Genomic DNA, 25,499 nt, shown 5'->3' on the forward strand with positions numbered 1-25,499 from the left:
ATCTGCAGATAGACTCAGTAGAACTGATATATGCAGACACTCATTAGTGGATTCATTCGCATGGGAATATGTAGTGGTAGGCTAAAGCTGATTGAATTACAGTCATTTTATGAATGAAAAAATATTGATGCTGTGCCTGGTCCCTACTTACACTACTGTTCAAAAGTTTGGGGTCAGTGATTAAGTAGTCAGAAACAGCACAACTGTTTTCAACATTGATAATAAGAAATGTTACTTGAAGGGTTAGTTCACCCAAAAATGAAAATTCTGTCATTTATTACTCACCCTCATGCCGTTCCACACCTGTAAGACCTTCGTTAATCTTTGGAACACAAATTAAGATATTTTTGTTGAAATCCGATGGCTCAGTGAGGCCTCCATAGCCAGCAATGACATTTCCTCTCTCAAGATCCATTAATGTACTAAAAACATATTTAAATCAGTTCATGTGAGTACAGTGGTTCAATATTAATATTATAAAGCGACGAGAATATTTTTGGAGCGCCAAAAAAACAAAATAACGACTTATTTAGTGATGGCCGATTTCAAAACACTGCTTCAGGAAGCATAATGAATCAGCGTATTGAATCATGATTCGGATCGCGTCTCAAACTGCCAAAACTGCTGAAATCACGTGACTTTGGTGCTCCGAACCGCTGATTCGACACGCTGATTCATTATGCTCCGAAGCTTCCTGAAGCAGTGTTTTGAAATCAGCCATCACTATATAAGTCGTTATTTAGTTTTTTTTTTTTTGGCACACCAAAAATATTCTCGTCGCTTTATAATATTAATATTGAACCACTGTACTCACATGAACTGATTTAAATATGTTTTTAGTACCTTTATGGATCTTGAGAGAGGAAATGTCATTGCTCCCTATGCAGGCCTCACGGAGCCATCGGATTTCAACAAAAATATCTCAATTTTCCGAAGATTAACAAAGGTCTTAAGGGTGTGGAACGACATGAGGGTGAGTAATTAATGACAGAATTTTCATTTTTGGGTGAACTAACCCTTTAAGCATCAAATCAGCATATTAGAATGATTTCTGAAGGATCATGTAACACTGTAGGCTGCAGAAATGTCAGCTTTGCCATCACAGGAATAAATTACAATTTAAAATACTGTATATTCAATTAGAAAATAGTTATTTTTAATTGTAATAATCTCTCAACATTTCTGTTTTACTGTATTTTTGATCAAATAAATGCAGCCTTGGTGAGCATAAGAGACTTCTTTCAAAAAAAAAAATAAAAAAATCTTGCCATCTCCAAACTTTTGAACGATAGAATATATAATATTCAGTTACAACTTTAATATAGAAAAAATGCTAGGGAATATTTAGTAGTCCCTTAAATTTGGAAGAGACAACCGTCCAAAAAAACCCTCTACATTTAAAGATGTCTGTCTGAATACGGATACAGACCAACATTTAAAATACAGCAAAATAAATTAAAAAATTCTTTATAATTATTGATAAGGATGATGATGATGGTAAGGATGCTGATCTAATGTGCTACTTAAATCCAGATACTCACAAGGCATTGGCCATGACCAGCAGGTCCACATTGTCAAAAAGGCTGACCTCAGGCACCTCCATGATAAGCACATACAGGATCTCGATGAAGAGCATGAGGAAAAGTTTACCAATACTGCTGACCTGTAGGAACACTGAGCAGGCCAGTAAACTGAGCAGCACACATGAAGAGAAGTACTGCAGAGGAAGAGAAAAACATTCAGATATTAATCTTTCGCTTTCCCTTCAACGTATTCCATGTATGATTTATCAAAAGACAAGCATTTCAGAGCAGTGCCTAAAATTAGACCCTTGAAAAATAAATGCAAAATCGTCAAGCTAGTTTTTTTTTTTTTTTTTTGGAAAATGGTACTGTAGCTGGTTTCGAGCTGGTCCAAATGGGTTAGTAGCTGGTCCAAGCTGCTCATTGGCCAGCTAACCAGCTATTATCTTACAAAACTACAACACTGATCTGAGAATAGTGCCACACCTCTGGGAAATTGCAGGTGGGTGATGAGCTGTTGCAGAGGCTGTCCTGAGACCAGAGAGAGTAGTTGAATGAAGAGCTGAGGACATGACAAGCGTTCACGTCTCTGGGGCTGATGTTAAACTCCTGCACTAAACACATCCTCAGGTCATCTGTACTGCAGGTGAACTAAAGGACAGATGAAGGTGTTTCTCAGATGAATACATATGACATTATTTCATTTAATTAATCCACTACAGATCACGTTATTAACAAACTTTTCAATGTCAACAGTTAATTACGTAAAAGCAGATGATTTCTGTGCCACTATCAATACTATACATTATTGCAAAACTAAAGATTTCTATTTTTCTGAATTCTGTTTGGTACCTCTAGTCCTGTAAGTCTTTAAATAATGTGACAGGTTAAGTGTTAGTTGTATCACTTATAGCTAATATCATTAAGAGATCAAATCCTGAGGTTAAGACTTGTGGGACTCACAATGTTAATGAAAGCGGAGAGAAAGACCAGGACGATTGTAAAAACTCCCACCAGGGTGCTGTTGAGTCTGGACTGAACAATCCTTTTTGACAGAGTTTGCAGAGGCACAGGGAAAAACTGTCAATAGAGAGAAACATGATTTGAGTTTCACAGTCTTATTAGTCGTAATGCCACAGCATTTGAGAATGATTTATTGTTGTCATATGTTGAAAATCTGTTTCTTTTTAATAAAAGAGTTGCTGTTTTAAATGTTCAACTCAAAGAATCCTAAAAATTGTGGTTTCCAAACAAAAAAATAATAGTTAAGCAGCACAGCTGTTTTCAACATTGATGATAAATGTTTCTTGAGCATCAAAATGAGCATATCACAATGATTTCCGAAGGATTACGTGATACTGAAGACTGGAGTAATGACTAAAGAAAATTAAACTTTAATATATCAAATAATAAAAAAGACATAAATTATTAAAACCTTAAAAAAAATTATTAAAACCTTAAAAAAAAGACCCTGTGGGTTTGCAGAGATTTTGTAGAACAGGCTTTTATGAAAGACTTTTTACGGGTCAGGAAGTTCAGAATCTAATTCCACAGCATCTCTAAGGAAAGACTTGTGACGCCCCTAGCCGCCCATGGAGCAGTGCAGTGACAGTTTCACTTCAGTGTGCACAAATGAGCTGCCAGAGCTTTATTGTGTCTCTGTCTTTGCTCTGTGTGACTCATTGTCTCTGGAGACCTGCTCAAAGTTACGTAGCTAATAGCCCAATATCAATCAAACTCTCTCAGGTTATTTTAGTGGAGAAACTGAAGGTTGATAAACACTTGTATTTAGCAATGATCTGTCTGTGAGAGTGTTAGGAAATGGTCTGTGAAGAACGTGTTAAGTATTATTTTATAGTATTTGTTTTTGTGTTTTGCTGCACTTCAGGGACAAAAAAGGGGATGTTGCTCTAGGTTTGACCTCTATTATTTCTAATAATCTAATTTTTAATGTTATATCTAATAATTATTATATCTAATAACTATTGTATAACTGTTGATTCTGATTGGTCAATAGCTGTGTTTTATTCACAATAATAAACGGCTATGACGGCTTCACCCAACGGTTCTGTGTATCACTACACAACACCCTTAGCGACCACTATTAGCAATGTAAACTGTGTGTTCTCAATTGATATTGTTCATTGAAGCTTACTGTATTATGTAGAAGAGTATTGAGAGAAAGAGATCAAATGAGCGAGTTTATTACCTGCATTCAGATTTAGCATTTTCCTTCAGGTCAGTCCTATGTTCATAATAAAAAAATCTGTTTAAATGTCCAAATGTAAGGGGTTTTCCCGTCACTGACAGCGCTAGTCAAAACATTCGTCAGTTGTGCCTTTTCAATGTAAAAGTCTTTGCTACTGACTGACACACTCATAAAGACAGTCTTTGCCGCCATCTAATGGCGTAATAATGTAACTTCTGTTGCTGTACACGTTCAGGAACTATTTTCCGGCGGAAGGAAGGCTTTTATTGAAAGTTTACTTCATGAAAGTTGCATTGATACATATTTTTGGCTTTAATATTTGTATTGTGTGATAACCGTGTTATAAAAGCAATAAGGTCCTCAAATCTAGTGCTGTATCATGAATAAGTCACAGGTGAAGGGGTTCGCTTCACGTCGTGCTAACAACGCCCTTCAGCTGTGACTTATTCACGATACAGCACAGCCTCTAATACCTTATTGCTTACATATATATTATTGTTATTATATCAGAACTTCATTATATTATACATTAACATTGCATAGGCTATATTTCATGTGTACAATACCAATATTTCACTGACCCCAAAACAGGAGTAAATGGCTGAGATGAACATGACAGCCATCAGGAGGACCAGGCACAGAATATAGAAGCCAACCATCAGCCCGGAGCTGCAAAACAACAACACATAGGTATAAGAGAGGAAACCAGGTAAATAGAAAATAGCTGTATGTCATTTTAAACGTAATTATTATTATATGTCGTAATTAACAGTGTCTGACGAACAGGAGAGTCCTGCTTTGACTGCTCAGGTACTAACTGTCTTCACCTTTACAAAGTCAAAATGAATGAAAGCTTCTGTGTATGTGACACTCCCATTCAAATTCAAACAAAACCTTCTCAAAGCCTGTGGCTTGTTTGAAAGGATTCGAAAACATTTGCTAGGATCAGGTTTTTAACCAAAGTGTACTTACTGTGGCACAATGACTATCTGAATGAAGCAGATGAATAAAAAGACGAGGGAGGCGCAGGCTACGTATGCTCCAAACCTGGCGTCTACCTGTTTGGAGTACTGACAGAAGGTGAGGAAAGAAAAGAGAAAAGAGTGGGGTTACAAAAACAGTTTAAATGGCATGTGAAAGTAGTGTCCAACTGACAGACAGGAGTGTATGTATGTATACATGTTTACTAATTTTATTTGTTAAATATTTTAGCAGAGTATAATTACAAACAAATAAATATTTAATAAGGTCTCATTTGTTAACATTAGTTGATGTATAAAATAACATTAACAGTGAGCAATACGTTACAGTATTTATTAATCTTTGTTAACATAATGGTCAATAAAATTGCAACTGTTCATTGTTTTTTTCATGTTAGTTCACAGTGCCTTAACTAATGTTAGCAAATACAAATTTTGATTTTAATAATGTATTAGTAAATGTTGAAATTAACATTAACTAAGATTAATAAATGCTGTATTAGTATTGTTCATTCTTAGTCCACTTTAACTAATGTTAACATATGAAACCTTATTGTAAAGTGTAAAAAAAAATATATATATTATATTATATATATATATATATATATATATATATATATATATATATATATATATATATATATATATATATATATATATATATATGGTCAAGATTTGAACTTGGGTCCCCCTTGTCCCTTAAACTAGGACTGTACCATTAGACCAACATATGTCTTACACATAAAAATAAAATAATCAGGTAGTTTTTCTAATCTCATCTAGAACACAATACACTCAGGGCTACCACGAGTGCCTATAAAAAATAATAATAAAATAAATAAATGCCCCCATATATACACTACTGTTCATAAGTTTGGGTTCAGCAAGAATATTTTTGATAGAAGTCTCTTATGATCACCAAGGCTGCATTTGTTTGACCAAAAATACAGTGATAACAGTAATATTGTAAAATATTATTGCAATTTAAAATAGCTGTTTTGCATTTTAATATATTTTAAAATGTAATTAATTCCCGTGAAGCTGAATTTTCAGCATCATTACTCCAGTCTTCAGTGTCGCATGATCCTTCAGAAATAATTTTGATATGCGGCTTTAGTGCTCAAGAAACATTTATAATTAATGTTGAAAACAGTCGTTTTGCTTAATATTGTTGTGGAAACTTGTACTTTTTTTTTCAGGATATTTTGATGAATAGAAAGTAAAAAAAACAAACAAACAAACAAAAACAGCATTTATTTAAAACATGAAACTTTGGAAACATTATAAATGTCTTTACTGTCACGTTTGATCCATGTAATGCATCTTTTTTTTTTTAAATAAAAGAATCATTTCTTTATTTAAAAAATCTAAACAAAATGGTAGATATGTAAAACATCTAACAAAATAACATCAAGTGAATTTCTTCAGACAAAGATTATAAAGGATAATTGCTTAGACATTCTAGACACAGACAATGAAAGACAACAAAAGCAATAATTATCTCCACTACAAACCGGAGGCAAGTCTCTGAACGAGTCATCTAATCAGCGTTAGAAGTACCAGGACCAGCGTACAACCTGCTAAATGTGTATGCGACTGCAGACGGAGGAGAACGTAAATGCAGAGACTGATAGACTTCCCTTCTATTACCCTTTTGTCACCATCTTTACAAAGAAACAGAGTCTCCTACACAGTCACAAAAACTCCATCTTTTCTGAGAAAGTTTGGGCATCTCTTTGAGGTTAGGGAGGTCAGTGGATTTCTATTCATCTTAGCAGCATGCCATATCTTTGAGCTATGCAGAATACTTTTAGTCTGCCTACACAACAGTACTAACATAATAGACTTCTGATTGGCTCTATGATTTATTTTTACTATGCACTTGAAGGAACAATTTACCAGTAACATTAACTAAAGATTTGTTAAATGGTTAGTTCATGCTCACAAGTCACACAATTTACAACAAAACCCCTAGAAGGCTAGATCATTTTACTGATGAAGCATTTACAAACCCGATTCCAAAAAAGTTTGGACACTGTACAAATTGTGAATAAAAACAGAATGCAATGATGTGGAAGTTTCAAATTTCAATATTTTATTCAGAATACAAAATAGATGACATATCAAATGTTTAAACTGAGAAAATGTATAATTTTAAGGGAAAAATAAGTTGATTTTAAATTTCATGGCATCAACACATCTCAAAACAGTTGGGACAAGGCCATGTTTAGCACTGTGTGGCATCCCCTCTTCTTTTTATAACAGTCTGCAAATGTCTGGGGACTGAGGAGACAGTTGCTCAAGTTTAGGAATAGGAATGTTGTCCCATTCTTGTCTAATACAGGCTTCTAGTTGCTCAACTGTCTTAGATCTTCTTTGTCGCATCTTCCTCTTTATGATGCACCAAATGTTTTCTATGGGTGAAAGCTCTGGACTGCAGGCTGGCCATTTTAGTACCCGGATCCTTCTACGCAGCCATGATGTTGTAATTGATGCACTATGTGGTCTGGCATTGTCATGATGGAAAATGCAAGGTCTTCCCTGAAAGAGACGACTTCTGGATGGGAGCATATGTTGTTCTAGAACTTGGATATACCTTTCAGCATTGATGGTGCCTTTCCAGATGTGTAAGCTGCCCATGCCACATGCACTCATGCAACCCCATACCATCAGAGATGCAGGCTTCTGAACTGAGCGCTGATAACAACTTGGGTTGTCCTCTTTAGTCCGGATGACATGGCGTCCCAGTTTTCCAAAAAGAACTTCAAATTTTGATTCGTCTGACCACAAAACAGTTTTCCACTTTGCCACAGTCCACTTTAAATGAGCCTTGGCCCAGAGAAAATGCCTGCGCTTCTGGATCATGTTTAGCTATGGCTTTTTTGACCTACAGAGTTTAGCCGGTAACGGCGAATGGCACGGTGGATTGTGTTCACCGACAATGTTTTCTGGAAGTATTCCTGAGCCCATGTTGTGATTTCCATTACAGTAGCATTCCTGTATGTAATGCAGTGCCGTCTAAGGGCCCGAAGATCACGGGCATCCAGTGTGGTTTTCCGGCCTTGACTCTTACGCACAGAGATTGTTCCAGATTCTCTGAATCTTTGGATGATATTATGCACTGTAGATGATGATAACTTCAAACTCCTTTCTGATATTGCTCCACTATTTTTCGCCTCAGCACTGGGGGAATCGGTGATCCTCTGCCCATCTTGACTTCTGAGAGACACTGCCACTCTGAGAGGCTCTTTTTATACCCAATCATGTTGCCATTTGACCTAATAAGTTGCAAATTGGTCCTCCAGCTGTTCCTTATATGTACATTTAACTTTTCCGGCCTCTTATTGCTACCTGTCCCAACTTTTTTGGAATGTGTAGCTCTCATGAAATCCAAAATGAGCCCATATTTGGCATGACATTTCAAAATGTCTCAATTTCAAGATTTGATATGTCATCTATATTCTATTGTGAATAAAATATAAGTTTATGAGATTTGTAAATTATTGCATTACTTTTTTATTCACAATTTGTACAGTGTCCCAACTTTTTTGGAATCGGGTTTGTGCATCAGTAGAACTGGCAAACTATAATACACAGAAACTATATAACTATAAAGCACAGAAAAACAATTGTTTAAGCTTATCAGGCATAAAACACAATCAATAAAGTGTAGTAAAGATTTACAGTGGACAACAATGTAAACAATGTTCATTTTTGCCTGTTCTTCACAATAAGCCTTATAGTAGTATACTGTATAGTATACTACTATAGTATTTATTAATATTTTAAACATGTTGTGAACATTTTGCAAAATTTCTTTTGGGTTCCATGGAACAAAAATGTTGTGTGGATTAGCATTAGCTAATGAATCATGCTGTGGTGTTAAAGGGATAATTCATCCAAAAATGAAAATTCTGTCATCATTTACTCACCCTAAATTTGAGTTTTTTCTTCTGTTGAACACAATTAAAGATATTTTGAAGAATGCTAGTAACCAAACAGTTGACGGTAGCCATTTTCTTCCATAGTATGAAAAAATAGTAGGCCAGTCAATGGCTACTGTCATCTGTATTCTTCAAAATTTCTTCTTTTGCGTTCAACAGACAAAAGAAACTCTTACATGTTTGGAACAACTTGAGGGTGAGTAAATGTTTATCTTATCATTGACGCTGGTCACGTAAATGAAAGTCGTACCTTCTTCTCCAGGTCAGGTTCTCGGAATGTCAGCAGAAATTTCTTGACGTGTTCGGACCGTAACCGGTCGATGCTTCGAGCATCAATGGCGCGACCCAGAAACTCGTCCACCTCATCCTCTGGGTTCAGGTTTTCTTGCGTGTTTCTGAAAATGAAATGTCTAGATAACACAAGACGAGACAGTTTTTCCACATTCTTCCTCCCCTCTTATTCTTTAACTTAATACTATACTATATAGCCAGTCCACCAAAAGTAGCAGCAGCACCCCCAAAATCCCACAAAAATCAAACAATAAAAACAAAAACAAGGAATGATGACAGAGTTTAAGGCAGCTCAGAATCACCATGAGTTGATTATGTTGAGAAAGAACAAATCATCTGCTAAAGCATTCAAGGCCTTGCAGTCATGTTCATGCAATTCAATAACTACTAAATAACATCAGCACAACAAAGTTCTGTACTTAATGTATTTGAAACTTCAGCTAGCAAGGAATGTGGAAATCAACATATAAACTAAAGATAATGGGTTTGTGAAGTTTGATTATTAATTGCCTACAGAAGCAAACTGCTTTGCATATCTGTACTCACACCTTTAGATATCTGCTGAGTAGTTGATAAGACAAGCACAGTGATGCATGCATAAGTATGAAGAGAGCCAGGATTCCAGGTTCTAAAAGCATACTTTTTAACACCACTGTAAAAGTGATGGAAACGCTCACACTATGTGTTGGCAGTTCATTTACATTTGAATATATTTTAGTAATGTATTTTTTATAAATATATTTTTAGTTGTAGTAAGTAGGCCTGCATGGAATCTTTGCTAACAGCTCAGCAGTTTTCTGCAGACTTTGAATGTACATAATTTACAAAGTTCAACACTTCCCCTGTGTGGTTTTGTTTTCCCCCCATTTGTTTTTCCAACTTGAATACATCTTTTAACTACAAACAACTGTAGTAGACCTAACTCCTTTTCACCCATTTGTACCATAATTTAATCCACTTTGCAAATTTTCCCCTGTAATCAGCATAGAAAATGTGTCAAAGGGCACAGATTATACACAGGACACTGAACATAACCAACACAAAGCAGAGTTTAGTTGTTGAAGTGCTTGCCTCATTTATTTATAACTGATGAGTGTATTGGTTATCCAATTTCGAACCTCATCCAACCAGAATTAAGAGTCCGAAGTTTAATAATATTTGTTTTACTTTTATATATGAAGTTAGATAAAGTGAAGCTATATATGTGTCATTCAAAAGTTTGGGGTGAGTAAAATTTTTGACAGAAGTTAATACTTTTATTCAGAAAGGATGCATTAAATTGATCAAAAGTGACATTTATTACAAATTAAATTTCAAATAAATGCTGTTAAATCTAGGCTTCTTTGAAAATTTTACTGACCCCAAACTTTTGAACAGTTGTGTATACAGTATATAACAAATTCTGTAATCATCTATTAATAAGAGAATTGGCATGCGGGATAGAGATAGAGATGGGAGATGTGTTCCATATACTCACTTGTCTTTGGGATCCTCAAATCCCTGCGACAAAATTGGAAGAGAAAATGCATTATACATCAATGCAGAATGAAAAAGCATTTGAATATCTGCATTTGTACAGTCAGCACAACAGTGACCCCTTCTGGAGGACCTCAAAAAAAAAAAAATGTTTTTCCCTGGAAGATGTTTTAACCACATTCTTCTTTTTGTGTTTGAGTACATAAAAAACAAAACAAAAAAAAAAACAACCCAACATGATTTAACCAACACTCCATTCCAACATGATCTCTATTCATTTCTTATACTGTCATGCAGCACATAACAGAACAGTGACTAACGCAATTACAAGAGATAAAGAAAGAGATATAATAATCAGGACAATCATTTATGGACAAACTTTGCAACAATGTTGTAAACAGAACTGCTGTGAGACTGAGGATTTAATATTACTGTGCTGAATGATATAACCAAACACATGATTACTGACATTGTGTATAAGCAAGCTGAGAGCTGATTCAGGTGGCTTGATTTGTGACCACAAGCTCTCTGTTTTGGGTTAAAAGTTAAAACTCAGATCCCAGAAGTAAACAGATCTGGCTAATGAGGCATTGATTTATCATGGTAGGACATGAGAAACATGGAGAGGAAACCAAATAGGCTCATGTTGTTGCACATGTGCTTTAGTGGTTGGTGTTTCGTCTTTTCCTAGGGGATTTTAACTATTATTATTTCACATAAACATTAGAAGTTACAAAACTGAGTGAGCCGCCTGCCTACAAAGACAGTTTTATTTCAACAGCGTTTGAGATTTCCATGTTTCTAATCTAACATGGCATGGTTGTTGTTGCCAGATGGACACAACCATCTCTAGGGTTTACAGAGAATGGTCCGAAAAAGACAAAGTCCCCAGTGACCAGCTGTTCTGTGGGCAAAAAATGCCTTGTTGATGCCAGAGGTCAGAAGAAAATGGCCAGACTGGTTTGAGCTGATAGAAAGGCAACAGTAATTCGAATGACCAGTTGTTACAACCAAGGTCTGCAGAAGATCATCTTTGAACGCTCAACACGACAAACCTTTAAGCAGATGGACTACAGCAGCAGAAAAACTGAGGCTACAATTCACACAGTCTCACAAAATTAGACAATAGAAGATTGGAAAAGAGTTGCCTGGTCTGAGTCACGATTTCTACTGTGACATTCAGATGGTAGGGTCAAAATTTGGCATAAAAAACATGAAAGCATGGATCCATTCCATCCTGCCTTGTACTGTATCATCTAGTTCAGGCTGCTGGTGGTGTAATGGTGTCGGGGACATTTTCTTGGCACACTTTGGAACCCTTAGTACCAACCACAGCCTACCTAAGTATTGTTGCTGACCATGTCCATCCCTTTATGATAACACTGTAACCATCTTCTGATGGCTACTTCCTGCAGGTTAACATGCCATGTCACAAAACTCAAAACATCTCAAACTGGTTTCTTGAACATGACAACGAGTTCACTATACTCAAATGGCCTCCACAGTCACCAGATCACAATCCAATAGAGCACCTACATGGACGTACATCTAACAAATCTGCAGCAAATGTGTGATGTTATCTTGTCAGTATGGACCGAAATATCTCTGAGGAATGTTTCCAGCAGCTTGTTGAGTCTATGCCACGAAGTATTAAGGCAGTTCTGAAGGCAAAAAGGGGGTCCAAGCAAGGTGTGCTTAATAAAGTGTGAGTGCCACTTGTACTTATGTTTGTTTGACCAATGCTTAATGTTTTCAAGACCATAAGAATCATAAATTTAGTCATCAAATGTGCAAACATATTTGTTTTTGCGGTGCTATCTATATAGAAAATTGCAAAGTGTCACTCGTATTGGTGACGACTGCTGAAAACAAGTAATATGAGAACCCCAGTGTCTACAACAAGTGCTTTGAATAAAAGCATCTTCTAAATGACTACTTGCATATCTACTGTTTTTTTATGTATTAAGTAAGTCAAGGAACAGACTAAATGTTCCCATTAGATATGAAATGACCATTTTAATGGTAATTTCTAGCCACTAAACATTAAATTAGGAGAGTAAAAAGCATCCATGGGACAGGTTGCTGAATGCATAATAATAGTCAGTAAATTTATAGTCTTGGTAGACTCAGATGCACTCCCACACACAGGCCTTGCCGTGTATTCACTCGACAGAGACTATGACCCAGTCAGTGTACACCATTTGTTTCTCTTCTTGGATTGAGCAACACCTTCTGGGCCAACGCAAGCCTCTAGACAATACAACAGACAAAAACAGGTGCTGTTGTTATTGTGAAACAGATATTCTGTTCGTCAGAATAGACTGCATGTTTATCTGCCTTCATCAATGCTCAGTGTTTGTGTAGGCGTGGACAGATATCTGGCAATTACATGCCAGCCTGAGCTCCGGCAGGATAAATCGAACAGGATTTATCTGTGCCACTATCATCACCAAATGCAACTGCAGAAATAATTACAAACAGGTTCCCCCCATCTGCTGTTCAATGGACAAACAGATATTCCAACAGCAAACTGGTTTAGCCAATGTTATGCTTAAACCAAGGGTTTTACTGCTACCCTCTGCTGATTGATGTTGTAACTACACCATTTATTTTCAAAATATTCAAAAGATGCTGCCTAATATTCAAAAGTTTGGGGTCGGTAAAGGAGTCTCTTATGTTCACTAATCAAAAACAGTAATATAGCGAAATATTATTACATTTTTAAACAACTGTTTTCTATCTGAATATATTTTGAAATGTAATCTATTCCTGTGAATGCAAAGATGAATTTTCAGCATCATTACTCCAGTCTTCAGTGTCACATGATCCTTCAGAATTCATTCTAATATGCTGATTTGCTGCTTAAGAAAGATTTATTTTTAATGATACAATTTAAGTATTCAAAAGAACAGCATTTGAAATATAGTTTTTTCCCTGTATTTTGAATTTAATGCATCCTTGCTGAATAAAAGTAATAATTTAATTAAAAAAAAATCTTACTGATCCTAATCTTTTGAAAGTGTATTTCATGAAAGATGTTTTACTAGAGCCCGAATGATTGGCTCAAAACTGATGTGGAATATTTATGTTGGGATATTTGGTAACACTTTACTTGAAGGGGTGTGCATAAGACTGACATGACACCTTCATAATCATAACATGACACATGTCATGAATATGAAGGAGGGTTTATTAAGTGTCATTCACTCAATTATGTAATTTTTAATGCAAAGATGACATTGTTTGAGATGTCCGAGTTATGACAACTTGACATAAACCAATACATCATAACCTGTCTGTGTCTTTGTCATGACAATTTACATTTAGCTTTATGGGTTAACATTACATTAAACTGTAATGAGGCCATTATAATATTATCATAAATATGTATCTTGAGCTCAAGTACAGTGGTACAAATTGAACTTGTCATTAAAATGTCATTAAGTGACAATACTCTGACAAATAATTTTATAACAGCGTCATGACTATTTTTCATTTCATGTTTTTTTTTTTTTTAAGTTTCCTCCAACAGAAGGTCAGATAATAGACAATTTCAAATTTCTTAAAAAAGATGACACTGTTATAAAATAATGGTAACACTTTATTTTAGGGTCTTTTAACTAGTTTTTTATTACTATTAGCATTCATATGGCTAAAATATTGGCTATTTATTAGTACTTATAAAGCACATATTAATGCCTTATTCTGCATGACCTTATTCTAGATTCTTAATCCTACCCAATACCTAAACCTAACAATTAACTATAATAAGCAGTAAATTAAGAGTTTATTACGGGAAAAGTTAGTTAATCGTTTATATACGTGTTCCCTATACTGAAGTGTTACCAAAATAATTCATGTAATGTTAACCCATAAAGCTAAGTAGTTTTTTAAGTTTGATAATTAATCTGCTACGTCATGTTTATGACAGGTTATAATGTTTTGCTAATGTCAAGCTGTCATGACAAAGACACTGACAGGTTATGATGTATTGGTTTACGTCAAGTTGTCGTAACAAAGACATCTCAAACAATGTCATCTTTGCATTAAAAATGACATAATTGAGCGAATGACATTTAATGACAGTTGTCATAAACATGCATAAAACCTCCTTCATATTCATGACACGTGTCATGTTATGATTATGAAGGTGTCATGTCAGTCTTATGCACCCCCCTTCAAGTAAAGTGTTACCGGATATTTTAAATCAAACTTGGATTGGGCAAAAGTTTTAGACAACTGTAAACACCTATTTTTATAATGGAAATGTCAATATTCCTGTTATGTTTTATTTGACAACACTATTTAAATTGTGTCAGTCACAGCGAGAATAAGTTAGACTGGATTTCAGTGTTCCTTCTTACTATGTTAACCAAGATGAGAAGGAACAGGTGATTCAGACAAAAAAAAACATAAAATAAAATAAAGGGTATTCCCATGGAGCACACAGGAGCTAATTGCTAGTTCCACTTTGCCTGATTAAATCCCTCAGGGCAATATGTGAGGCAGTCCAGCTTTATTTAATTAGAGTGCCGTTCCCTTTGGGTTTCAGAGCCGGGGAAGTGCTGAGAACTGAATGAAAGAACAGGGACTACACAAAGGGCAGAAGGTCCTTTACATGTGGCCCTAAAGCAATGTCCTTGGGATTGTTTTGGCTTAGTTAACACATGGTACAAAAAGCCTCCCCTGTCAAAGGCCTTATCCTCCAACAGAGGCGGTAATGGGTTTTAGACATGGCAATTAGAGTAAATGCAAACCAACTGTTTTTCAGCACTCAGATAATGTTCTAATCCTACAAGGGTTGTTAATGCGGCCCTTTCAAAAGTGTAGCTTCCTCACCATCCTCTTCATCTCCTTGGAAACCTGATTGCCACCCAGGTGATTGTAGAAGGGCCGGTCGGTCCAGTGAGTGCTATTATGAGTGACCGAGTTGGTGCGTTGCCGGTTCATCTTAGCAATCATAGCCTTTTCCTCTTTCTGTGAAGAGAAATATAAAACCAACGCAGTATTACGGTCCGTGCTTTTAATGTCATAGTCATTAACTAGCTTGTCTTTTGACGTCACGTTTCCCTGAATTTATCTAGGTAGCCAGCTCATTTGCATTCATCTACTGCCCTGCATCATGTGAGTCATGCTATTGTTGAGCACTAGGTGTTTCTGCTTTAAAAGGATGTGAATATTAACAGAGCTTGTTGAACAAGTCTTAGGTTACAATATTTAATGTGTGATTTAAAACACAAGAAAGGACACTCTTAAATGTATTAATTCACCTGAATTTATTATAAAACTGAACTGATATGATTTGCAGATGAGGAAAAACAAAAGGTCTCACCCGCTTCTGACTGCAGCCCACAATGAGGTAGGTTTCAATGTTGTGCTTCTTGAGATAGACGTTTCTTTCTCCACCAAATCCAGGTTCCACATCATAATCCCCATTTAGGTAATTCAGAGTGGCCTTAGTGATATGGATACGCCTGAGATGATAAAAACAACTTTCTTGTTGCATAATGTAGACAGGAAGTTGCCCTGAACTCAGAGGTGTAAAGAGTACCTGAAAACCATAGTTGAGTAAAAGTACTGATACCTTACAGCAAAAATTACTCTATTACAATTTACAAGTCACCAACTCTAATACAACTTGAGTAAAAGTCTTAGAGTATCTGATTTTAACAGTACTTAAGTATTTTACTCATACTGAATGTAGGCTCAAAGATGCAGTAGTCCTCAACATCTGAGAGACGAAGACGGTGAAAATAAGAAACAATTGATTTGTAAGATGAGAAATCATATTTATTTAAAAAATAAATAAAATTGAACACCTCAATATTGCAATATATCAAGATCGACACAACAGCCTCTTAAACATCTACAAACTCTCAAGTCGCAGTTAAGCTGAAGTGCACAAAAAGGCCATAAGTAAACAAATATCCTTCAAAAAGTCCTTGTCAATAGAGCGCATAAATAAAATAATGTTAAGTAAAATTAAATAGTCAAAGCCTACTTGCACTGGTGCTGGTTTCAGCCTTATCATGATGACCTCATCTAACAAATCAAACACCTGCGATCAGCAACTTCCTGCTAATGCACTTGTATTCATGTAAAGTAGCCTTGTTGACAAGTTTGGGTCAGTAAGAGAAAAACGCACAAGATATAGAACCTTCAATGCACTTAGATGGCGATATTACTTTTTGAACAATTGATTAAAAACATTTTCAGATTTTAAAAGTGAGGAGGCTCATGTGAGCCTCCCCCCCCAAAAAAAAATCCAAACTTCATGAACCCACCCTGCTTTGCCCCCAGCTTCCATGTGATTGGCCAAGGTGACATCATTGGACCAGACATCAAACTGCCACTTTCTTAATCCCAGCACCCCGCAGTGGACACGCCCGCTGTGTATACCCACACGCATGTTGACGTTGACGCCAGTGACTTCCCTCACCAACCTGGAGAACAAAGACAGAAAACGTAGATATACCTGCTGTTAATTTTGTGAATCATATATTTTTATATCATGCATCACCAATATGCTAAATTTGAACTCTTAAGGTGATATTAAACTTCAAGTGGTACTAGAAAGAACTGTGAAAGTTGTTTACATGTAAACTGTTGAAGCATCTATCTCTCTATCTATTCTTTGAATAGTGGTGAATTCTTTTCTTTGCTAGCTTTACCCTTTTGAATGTGACCAATTTACCAGTATTTCCTACATTTGGACCTTGACACACTTTATCCCACAGCTACCATTTTAATATACGATATAATACATAACCTTACCCATTAACACATTTCATCTCACTTTATACCTTTATGAAAAAGTCCTAAGGTGGATTAGCGCTCCCTGAAATGCACCTTTCCACTCAGCACATCAACAAGTTAACAGCACATTCTGATCCCAACGTCACGTGGCAAACAAGCCATCAAACTCCTTTGAACATTGAGGGTGACAGGCAAGTCTGCGGAAAATAGTCTCGTCCTGTGATGGGGCACTGGGGCGGCTGGCTTCAGCTCAGAGAAACACAGACACGTGCTCATTGGAGCAGAAAGCCAGTCACCGCCATTCCTGCCTTAACAAACAACTGCTCAGAGAGACTGAACATTAGAGAAGTCAGGCCTGTGGACACGTCCACACGCACGCAAGACAAATAACTTGGAAACAACTCAATTAAGAGATGACTGACCTGACCAATTAGAAGAGCAGAAAAGACCCACAGAGGGTAATTCAAAGTTTCTAGAAAAAAACAAAACGTAATGCTTATAACAATTTAGTCACGATTAGTAAAGCAGGTAAATAAGATTAAGTGTTCTCTCTCAGCTCAGCCTTTCTGTGAACCTTCATACGGTCCAGTAATAGCCTCACTTTTCATGAACAGGGGACAAAATATTTCTTACATTTCTGACAAAATGCCAATAAAAAAGACTGGAAATATATATAGGAATTTACAATTTTTCAGAAATAAATATCAACACGAAATAGATCAAATTTAAAAGGAAAACATACGAAAAAAATGATATAATTAAATCAATTATAAAATAAATAGTAAAAGAATGGTTAACATAGTTAAAAAAAAAAGCACTCTGATTAGTTAAATAAAAATATTTTAATGAATATTTAAACATTTATTTAAAATTACTTAAACTATTTAATAATAATAATAATAATAATAATAATAATAATAATAATAATATTTTATATATATATATATATAAAAATAATAAAAAATGGTTAGTTCCTGTCCTTGATTCTAATTGGTCAATAGCTGTGTTTTAATCATGATAAAACAGCTATGACCGCTTCACCCAACGGTTCTGTGTATCACTACACAACACCCTTAGCGACCACTCTTGTATGTTCTCAATTAATAATGTTCATTAAAGCTTACTGTATTATGTAGAAGAGTGTTGTGAGAAAGAGATCAAATGAGCAAGTTTATTACCTGCATTCAGATGTAGCATTTTCCTTCAGGTCAGTCCTATGTTTATAATAAAAATCTGTTTAAATGTCTGATGTACTATCTTGTCCTTTTAACAGTTAAGGGGTTTTCCCATGACTGACAGCGCTAGTCAAAGCATTTGTCAGTTGTGTCTTGTTACATGTTCACAACAATTCAGAGTTTTCGATGTAAAAGTCTTCGCTACTGACTGTCACATTCATAAAGACAGTCTTTGCTGCCATGTAATGGCGTAATAATGTAACTTCTGTTGCTGTTCACGGTCAGGGACTATTTTTTCCGCTGGAAGGAAGGCTTTATGTACTGAAAATTTACTTCCATGTCTCAAGTTGCATTGATACATATTTTTGGCTTTATGAAATACAATGGACTACCAGTAAAACAGACAAAAATTGACACTTTGACCTGACCATGTTTTGCTTAAGTGTTACCTGACATAATTAAGATACATTTTTTCTGACAGTTTAACTCTGAGATCTTGTCATATTTTATGAATTGAGCGGTTTAGTACAATTTCTCTGAAGAGACACAATCGGTTTATATGATGAACAGACTGAATTTAGGCTTTTATCAAAGTTTATATATATAAACTCTGATCAGCGAACAAACTGAACCTGCTTGAAGCGCGAGAGCAAACTTCATTGGTTCTTGCGGAAGCTCAAATGTGCTGTGTAACACATGAGAATGAACCTCATTGGTTTTCATACGTCAAGTTAACATGATTGAGCTTCCGTTTACCATATCTGATGAACGTTTAAATGTGAATAAAAGCCTACATTAAATCTGTTCATCATATAAAGCGATCGTGTCTCTTCAGAAAATTTGGACTAAACTGCTCAACTCATATGGATTAGTTTTATGATCTCTTTATGAACTTTTTAATAGTTCATTGGTAGTTATGTGGACTGTCAATGGAGGGACAGAAATCTCTCAAATTAGTAAAATAATCTACATATATGTTCCGAAGATGAACAAAAGTCTTACGGGTTTGGAAAGACACGAGGGTGAGTAATTAATGACAAAATTTAAATTTTTGGGTGAACTAACCCTTAATGTTCTAAAACCATTATAAACTACAAGATTCCATAGGCCGTGATTCAACATAGTATCTCCTCTAAATATCCCGGCTGAAGTACATTTTAAGGGAGAAAACTGAACTATTATATTATTATAGTAAAATGTGATAATAATGAGAGATTTGTATGGCACATCAATATATACATATGTATATTCATGGAAAGTGCGAGGTTCTTATTCACCATAGCATCTCCCTTGTATCTCCCAGGAGGCATTTAAAACAAGACACAAAAGCCTTGCTGTTCCTGTCTGATGAACAGAAGCAACACTGTAATACTCACGAGATTGCTTCGATCATGTCCACACCCATCTCCACGCAGCAGTGCGCATGGTCGGCACGGGCCTCGGGCAGCCCCGACACGCAATAGTAGCAGTCGCCCAGGATCTTAATCCGCAGACAGTGATTCTCCTACAGACACACAGAGAATGACCAAACAGTGTAACATAGATCTGGCTGGTATAAACGGGATCAACAATAAATCCTAAAAATCAAATTTCAGCTGTTTGAGCTGCTGTAGTTCACTATGTATTCATTAGTTTCTATAAAACTTTTCACTCAAAGGTGAAATAATTGAATAGTTGCCATTAGGATGTGATACTGGATATCTCATATGGGGAATGTGTTACATATATAGCCTTTCCCCACATTAAAGCCCCTTCACATACCGTACATGATTTGTCCTTTTAAGGATGTGGATTTTCATAGGGATTTATATGATTTATGAAGACAAAACAAACTTAAAACCCCAAATGACTGTTCCTGAATGGCTTACAAAAAAAGGTCAGCTTTTAATCTGTGTCTACCATGTATTTTTATGTTGTAAGTTTGGAATCCCACTTCCATGAATTCAAAAATCCAATCCAATTTGTCCAGATATTTTGCTTGGAAAACATGAGTAGTCTCAACAGAAAGCTCAACAAAGGCAATATATTAGAAATAATAAAAATAAAATTCTGTCATTATTTGTTAATTGTAAGGCATGATATGATAAAACACAGCGTAATATAGCATATATGATGCTTTTATGTTTTTTTGCATTCTTTTTGAATTCTTCTTGAAACCTCCAGTAATTTTTCCAGTAATGTTCTTCGAACATTGTAAGGAAGGAAGGAAGGAAGGAAGGAAGGAAGGAAGGAAGGAAGGAAGGAAGGAAGGAAGGAAGGAAGGAAGGAAGGAAGGAAGGAAGGAAGGAAGGTTTGAAACAACATAAGGTTGAAAACATAATGACAGAAATCTCATTTTTTGAGTGAACTATGCATTGTTATTGGAGTCCTATAGGTATGTTAGTTAGTAAGTCATCACAACAGTAGAGAAGAAACCAGTGGAGAGCAGAGGAGGAAGCCTTGGGCTGGGCACAGGACTCAAGGCAGCAGGCCCAGGTCTTATGACAGCCACCTGAATGTCACCCCAGTGCATGCCTCGATTTAACCCACAGCCTGTACAACAACCTCTATTGTTGATCATCAGGGCGAAGTGCGCGTGCATATTTTTTTGTGTCTTCGCTCGAAGGTTTTGGGAAGTGTGCAAACATCTGAAGAGACACCAGATGGTTTCCCTTTGAGCGACATCTCTCTGCAGCAGCAGAGTATACGTGCACAAAGGCATGGCAACTTGGCTGTGATGAGTCACCACCACTGGTGGAGATAACGAGGAGATAGTTGGGTTGGAAAACAGCGGGAAGCTCAGTGTGCGAAGAATGATCGCAAACAATCATCTGACAGGAGGGAGGGCCTGTCTATCCCAGTCAGCTGTGTGAGTGGGATGCAAGCAGAATTAATATGATTGCATCTCAGTTTGCCACCGTGTTTTGCTATAAAAAAGCACTGTTTGGCTGAGGACGTAGGCTGTTCTATGGACACTTACGGCAGCTAGTTTGTCGAATCGTGCGAAGAGCTCGTTGAGGGTCATCACTAACTCCTGGGCAGTACATTGGGAAGCCAGACTGGTGAAGCCCTCAATGTCGGCAAAGAGGATACTGCAGAGAGAGAGAGAGAGAGAGAGAGAGAAATATTAAAGTTTGAGGTTTCGTCAGCTATAGGCACTGGTATATCTTAGGTGTTCATTTTTATGAAAACAGATTTCAGTGTTTTTCTTGTTGTCATATGAAGGTCTCAGTAGATCTGTCTTGAAACTTTTTTTAACCATGCCATCATCATTTATTTTCACTTTAAGGGGTGCAATGGTATGCTTATTCGGTTCACGGGGCAAATTCCAAATGGAAGTGATCAGCCCTATGTCCTACTCCCTCAAAGTGGTGACTTTGAAGTGAGCAGTGTACGCGCGTGCCGTATGTAGCCATTTAGAATGCACTTGGCAAAGGGAGCGGTGTAATTTCCTCATTATCTTCAGCTGGGATGTTCCTGTGACAGCGCAGCGCCGTCATAAATAAATATACATTTTATATTTTTAAAAGTTTTATATATATTATTTCTTATATATTTTATATAGCATAATTTAAAAAACATTTTAAAAATATACATTTTATTAACCTAATGTATGTTGTTTATTTGCAACAGTTAGGCTAAAAAAAGAAAAAAAGTATTATGCCGTTAAAACAGCGACATCTGCTGACTGACACTGTGCTGCGCTGTCACAGGAACATACCAGCTGAAGATAATGAGGAAATTACACCACTTCCATTTGCAATTTGCCCCGTGAACAGTTCGGTACGATTACGCGTACCCTTGCACCCCTAATATATATGTATATACATGTATATATAAACGTATACACCGTCATCATTGTGGTTAAAAGCATTTGCCAAATAAATAAACCCAGTGAAAAATCAGGTCATTCTCATTAATCATCTCGGGCTCTCATCCCCACACATCAGTGCAGTGCACATTCACCTATATTACATGGTTGCTACGGATACCTGGCTGACAGTTGAAACCCTCGCCCACAGCTATTCATTTCAATTGACCATTTGCGGGGCAGACTTTACATAGATACAATATAAGCTAACTAATGTGATCCCAGCATCACAGCTCCATTACCATGCCAATGGCAAAGCAGACAGGTTTGTTTGGGAGAGCGCACTCTCTATAGCAATAGATGACAATCACATTAAGAGAATGTTGGGCCTACAGAGACAAGAAAGTGAATAAAGCACGATATTCCCTTGTGGGAGCCGGTAACAGATATGGCTCTTCTTTGTGCACCTTGAATGAAAGACAAAACAAAAACCTTGTGGGCTGTAATGACTTTTCCCATTCAATATTCATCTAGAGAGCTTTTACCAAATGCTGACATTGATCTAGCTTTATTTCAAACAGCTCAGGGCTGGTCTGACACTCAAGCTAGCGTGACAGTAGGAAGACATCGAGGTTTGACTGATGCCCGGGATCCGGTGAGCGTGAACCCTCCATTCAGACTCAATATCAAAAGACAATTTCCAGAAATGTTTAAAAGGGGCCCAGAAGGGAGGCTGTTCTCAAACAACATACTCTTCTCATGTGATGATTGCCACACCCTTCTGAGGTACACAAGCTGCTTGGAAGAAAAAAAAAAGAAAAAAAAAAAAGCCTGCTTAATGACTTTCAGTCAATCATTGAGTGAACTTTGACACTCCAGACCTACACATTTTTCGAAAAAGACCCTTCAAACCTCAATTAAAGGATTAGTTCACTTTCAAATGAAAATTAGCCCAAGCTTTACTCACCCTCAAGCCATCCTAGGTGTATATGACTTTCTTCTTTCTGATGAACACAATCTGAGAAATATTAATATATATCCTGACGCATCCAAGCTTTATAATGGCAGTGAGCGGGATATATATATATAAAAAAAGTCATGAAGTAAAATATCTAGCTTCTGCCAGACTGCCTTCCATATTCAAATTACGAAAAAAATGGAACTGGCATCATGTCAGTTTAGCTTTTTCCATAAATTAAATGGGAAGGCGTAGGACGTAGAGTAAGATGTTTGAACTGCGAGAGTTTTACACTTTCTTCGTAAGTAGAATATGGAAGGTGGTCTGGCGGAAGCTAGATATACTACTACTTAACTTGTTAAATATGGATGGATGTGGATGGAGACACTTTCTTCAGCTCATACTCGTTGTTCCCATTCACTGCCATTATAAAGCTCGGATGCGTCAGGATATTAATTAATATATCTCTGATTGTGTTCATCAGAAAGAAGAAAGTCATATACACCTAGGATGGCTTGAGGGTGAGTAAAGCGTAGGTTGAATTTCATGTGAAAGTGAACTAATCCTTAAAACACTTAGAGGTTTCAAATTCAGCTAGAATAGTAGCTTAACCATCTTAAAACAGCTGATCTAAAGAGGTTTTTAGACATTTAATGACCCTACAGAAATTTTAATATTATAATATTATAAATAAGAAAAAAATCGTATTAAACCAAAAAAAAAAATGTTTTGGGATTTTTTTGGATAATGGTCTTCAATTTGTGGTTGTTACAGTACACTGGAGACGGACACAGACATAATAGGTAATGTAGAGTTTATTTAACCACAGCAGAGCAAATGGATGAAACAGGTGAGTGAACAGATACTTGGAATTCGTGGAGTAGATATGAATGAGATAATTACTGTCCTTTCTTTTGTAGTTGGAGTAATGCTGAAGACTGGAGATCGCTGGAGAACAATGGAGTTGGTACACACACACACACACACACACACACACACACACACACACACACACACACACACACACACACACATGTTTGTTTTTGTGAATTGTGGGGACTTTCCATAGACTTCAATGCATTTTACACTGAACAAACTGTACATTCTATCCCCCTACCCTGCCCCTACCCCTAAACCTAACCCTCACAGGAAACTGTGCAAACTTTTACTTTTTCACAAAAACTCATTCTATATGATTTATAAACCCATTTACATTGTGGGGACCGCTGGCTGGTCCCCACGATGTAGGTGAACTCAGGTTTATATTACATCATGGGGACATTTGGTCCCCACAATGTAATATAAACAAAAGCACACACACACACGCACACGCACACGCACACGCACACACACACACACACACACACACACACACACACACACACACACACACACACACACACACACACACACACACACACACACACACACACACACGCTGGAGACAGGTAAGTATATGAAGAGTAGTCCTTGAGGTAAGCATCACACTGGGTATATGCGAACGAGACCGGACAAGTAGTGCTGTGTGTGCTTTATACTGGTGATGATGAGTGAGGTAATGAGGTGCAGGTGGCGGTGATCAGTACTCGGGAGATGGCGTGCGTTGTGATTGGTGGAGGTTGGAACCTGATGTGTCTGTGACAGTGGTATAATTTATGTCCTTACAACAAATAGTGCAGATGAGTTACATGACTGAGGTCATTAAATATTTACATATATATATATATATATATATATATATATATATATAAAAATTTTTTTTGTATTTAGTAAATAAAATCCAAAGTACAAATGAGAAATAAAACAAAGCAATTGATCCTAAGATATGTTTGCTCAAATCTCTAACTAAGTATGAGAAATAGTAAGCAAGCACAAGCAATTATTTAGCACTGAGTGTATTTCAGACCACTTTCACTCACTTTCTAATGATACAAATTTTCAAATTGATTTTTTTGTTGGATTTAATTATACAGATTAGATTATTTGAATTATTGGAATTGATTTGTGTCCCTTAACATGCCCCTGTCGGTTATATGATATGATTCAATGCACAAAAGGACAACAAAACCTCTAGCTACATTTAGCCCACTTCCTACTCGATGATGTCAATACACCATAGTGAATTAATGATGCCACTTCTTTGTTCGTAAATCAAGTGTACAAAGAGCATCATGAAATGAAATCCTGTCATTAGAGACTGAAAGCTGTCTGAAAGCTGACAAAGATGAAGGACAGGAATATCTCATTCCAACAGCCCTGATCAAAAACAAAACAAAAGCATTACACAAATGTACATTGAATTAACTTTATTGGCTTAGTATGCATGAGCATACAAAGAATTTGTTGTCGATACACAAGTCTCTTATGAGCTGTCTGAACAATGAAACTTGTTTAATA

The 25,499-nt window shown here is 36.4% G+C and overlaps 1 protein-coding gene across 1 annotated transcript in view; it reads right to left on the bottom strand.

Moving 5' to 3' along the window:
* The window catches only part of adcy5 (adenylate cyclase 5), a 106,674-nt gene that overhangs the window by 14,122 nt on the left and 67,053 nt on the right, over window positions 1-25,499 (bottom strand). The window contains exons 4-15 of the mRNA XM_067408619.1: window positions 21,314-21,425; window positions 19,731-19,858; window positions 16,708-16,866; window positions 15,756-15,897; window positions 15,263-15,400; window positions 10,425-10,447; window positions 8,907-9,051; window positions 4,705-4,802; window positions 4,314-4,401; window positions 2,487-2,603; window positions 2,010-2,174; window positions 1,542-1,717 (exon numbers count right to left, since the gene is read on the bottom strand). Of these exons, the coding sequence (XP_067264720.1) occupies window positions 1,542-1,717; window positions 2,010-2,174; window positions 2,487-2,603; window positions 4,314-4,401; window positions 4,705-4,802; window positions 8,907-9,051; window positions 10,425-10,447; window positions 15,263-15,400; window positions 15,756-15,897; window positions 16,708-16,866; window positions 19,731-19,858; window positions 21,314-21,425 (1,491 nt within the window). The remainder of the gene's footprint in view (window positions 1-1,541; window positions 1,718-2,009; window positions 2,175-2,486; window positions 2,604-4,313; window positions 4,402-4,704; window positions 4,803-8,906; window positions 9,052-10,424; window positions 10,448-15,262; window positions 15,401-15,755; window positions 15,898-16,707; window positions 16,867-19,730; window positions 19,859-21,313; window positions 21,426-25,499) is intronic.

Source organism: Chanodichthys erythropterus, chromosome 14, assembly GCF_024489055.1.
Source record: "Chanodichthys erythropterus isolate Z2021 chromosome 14, ASM2448905v1, whole genome shotgun sequence".
NCBI lineage: Eukaryota > Metazoa > Chordata > Actinopteri > Cypriniformes > Xenocyprididae > Chanodichthys > Chanodichthys erythropterus.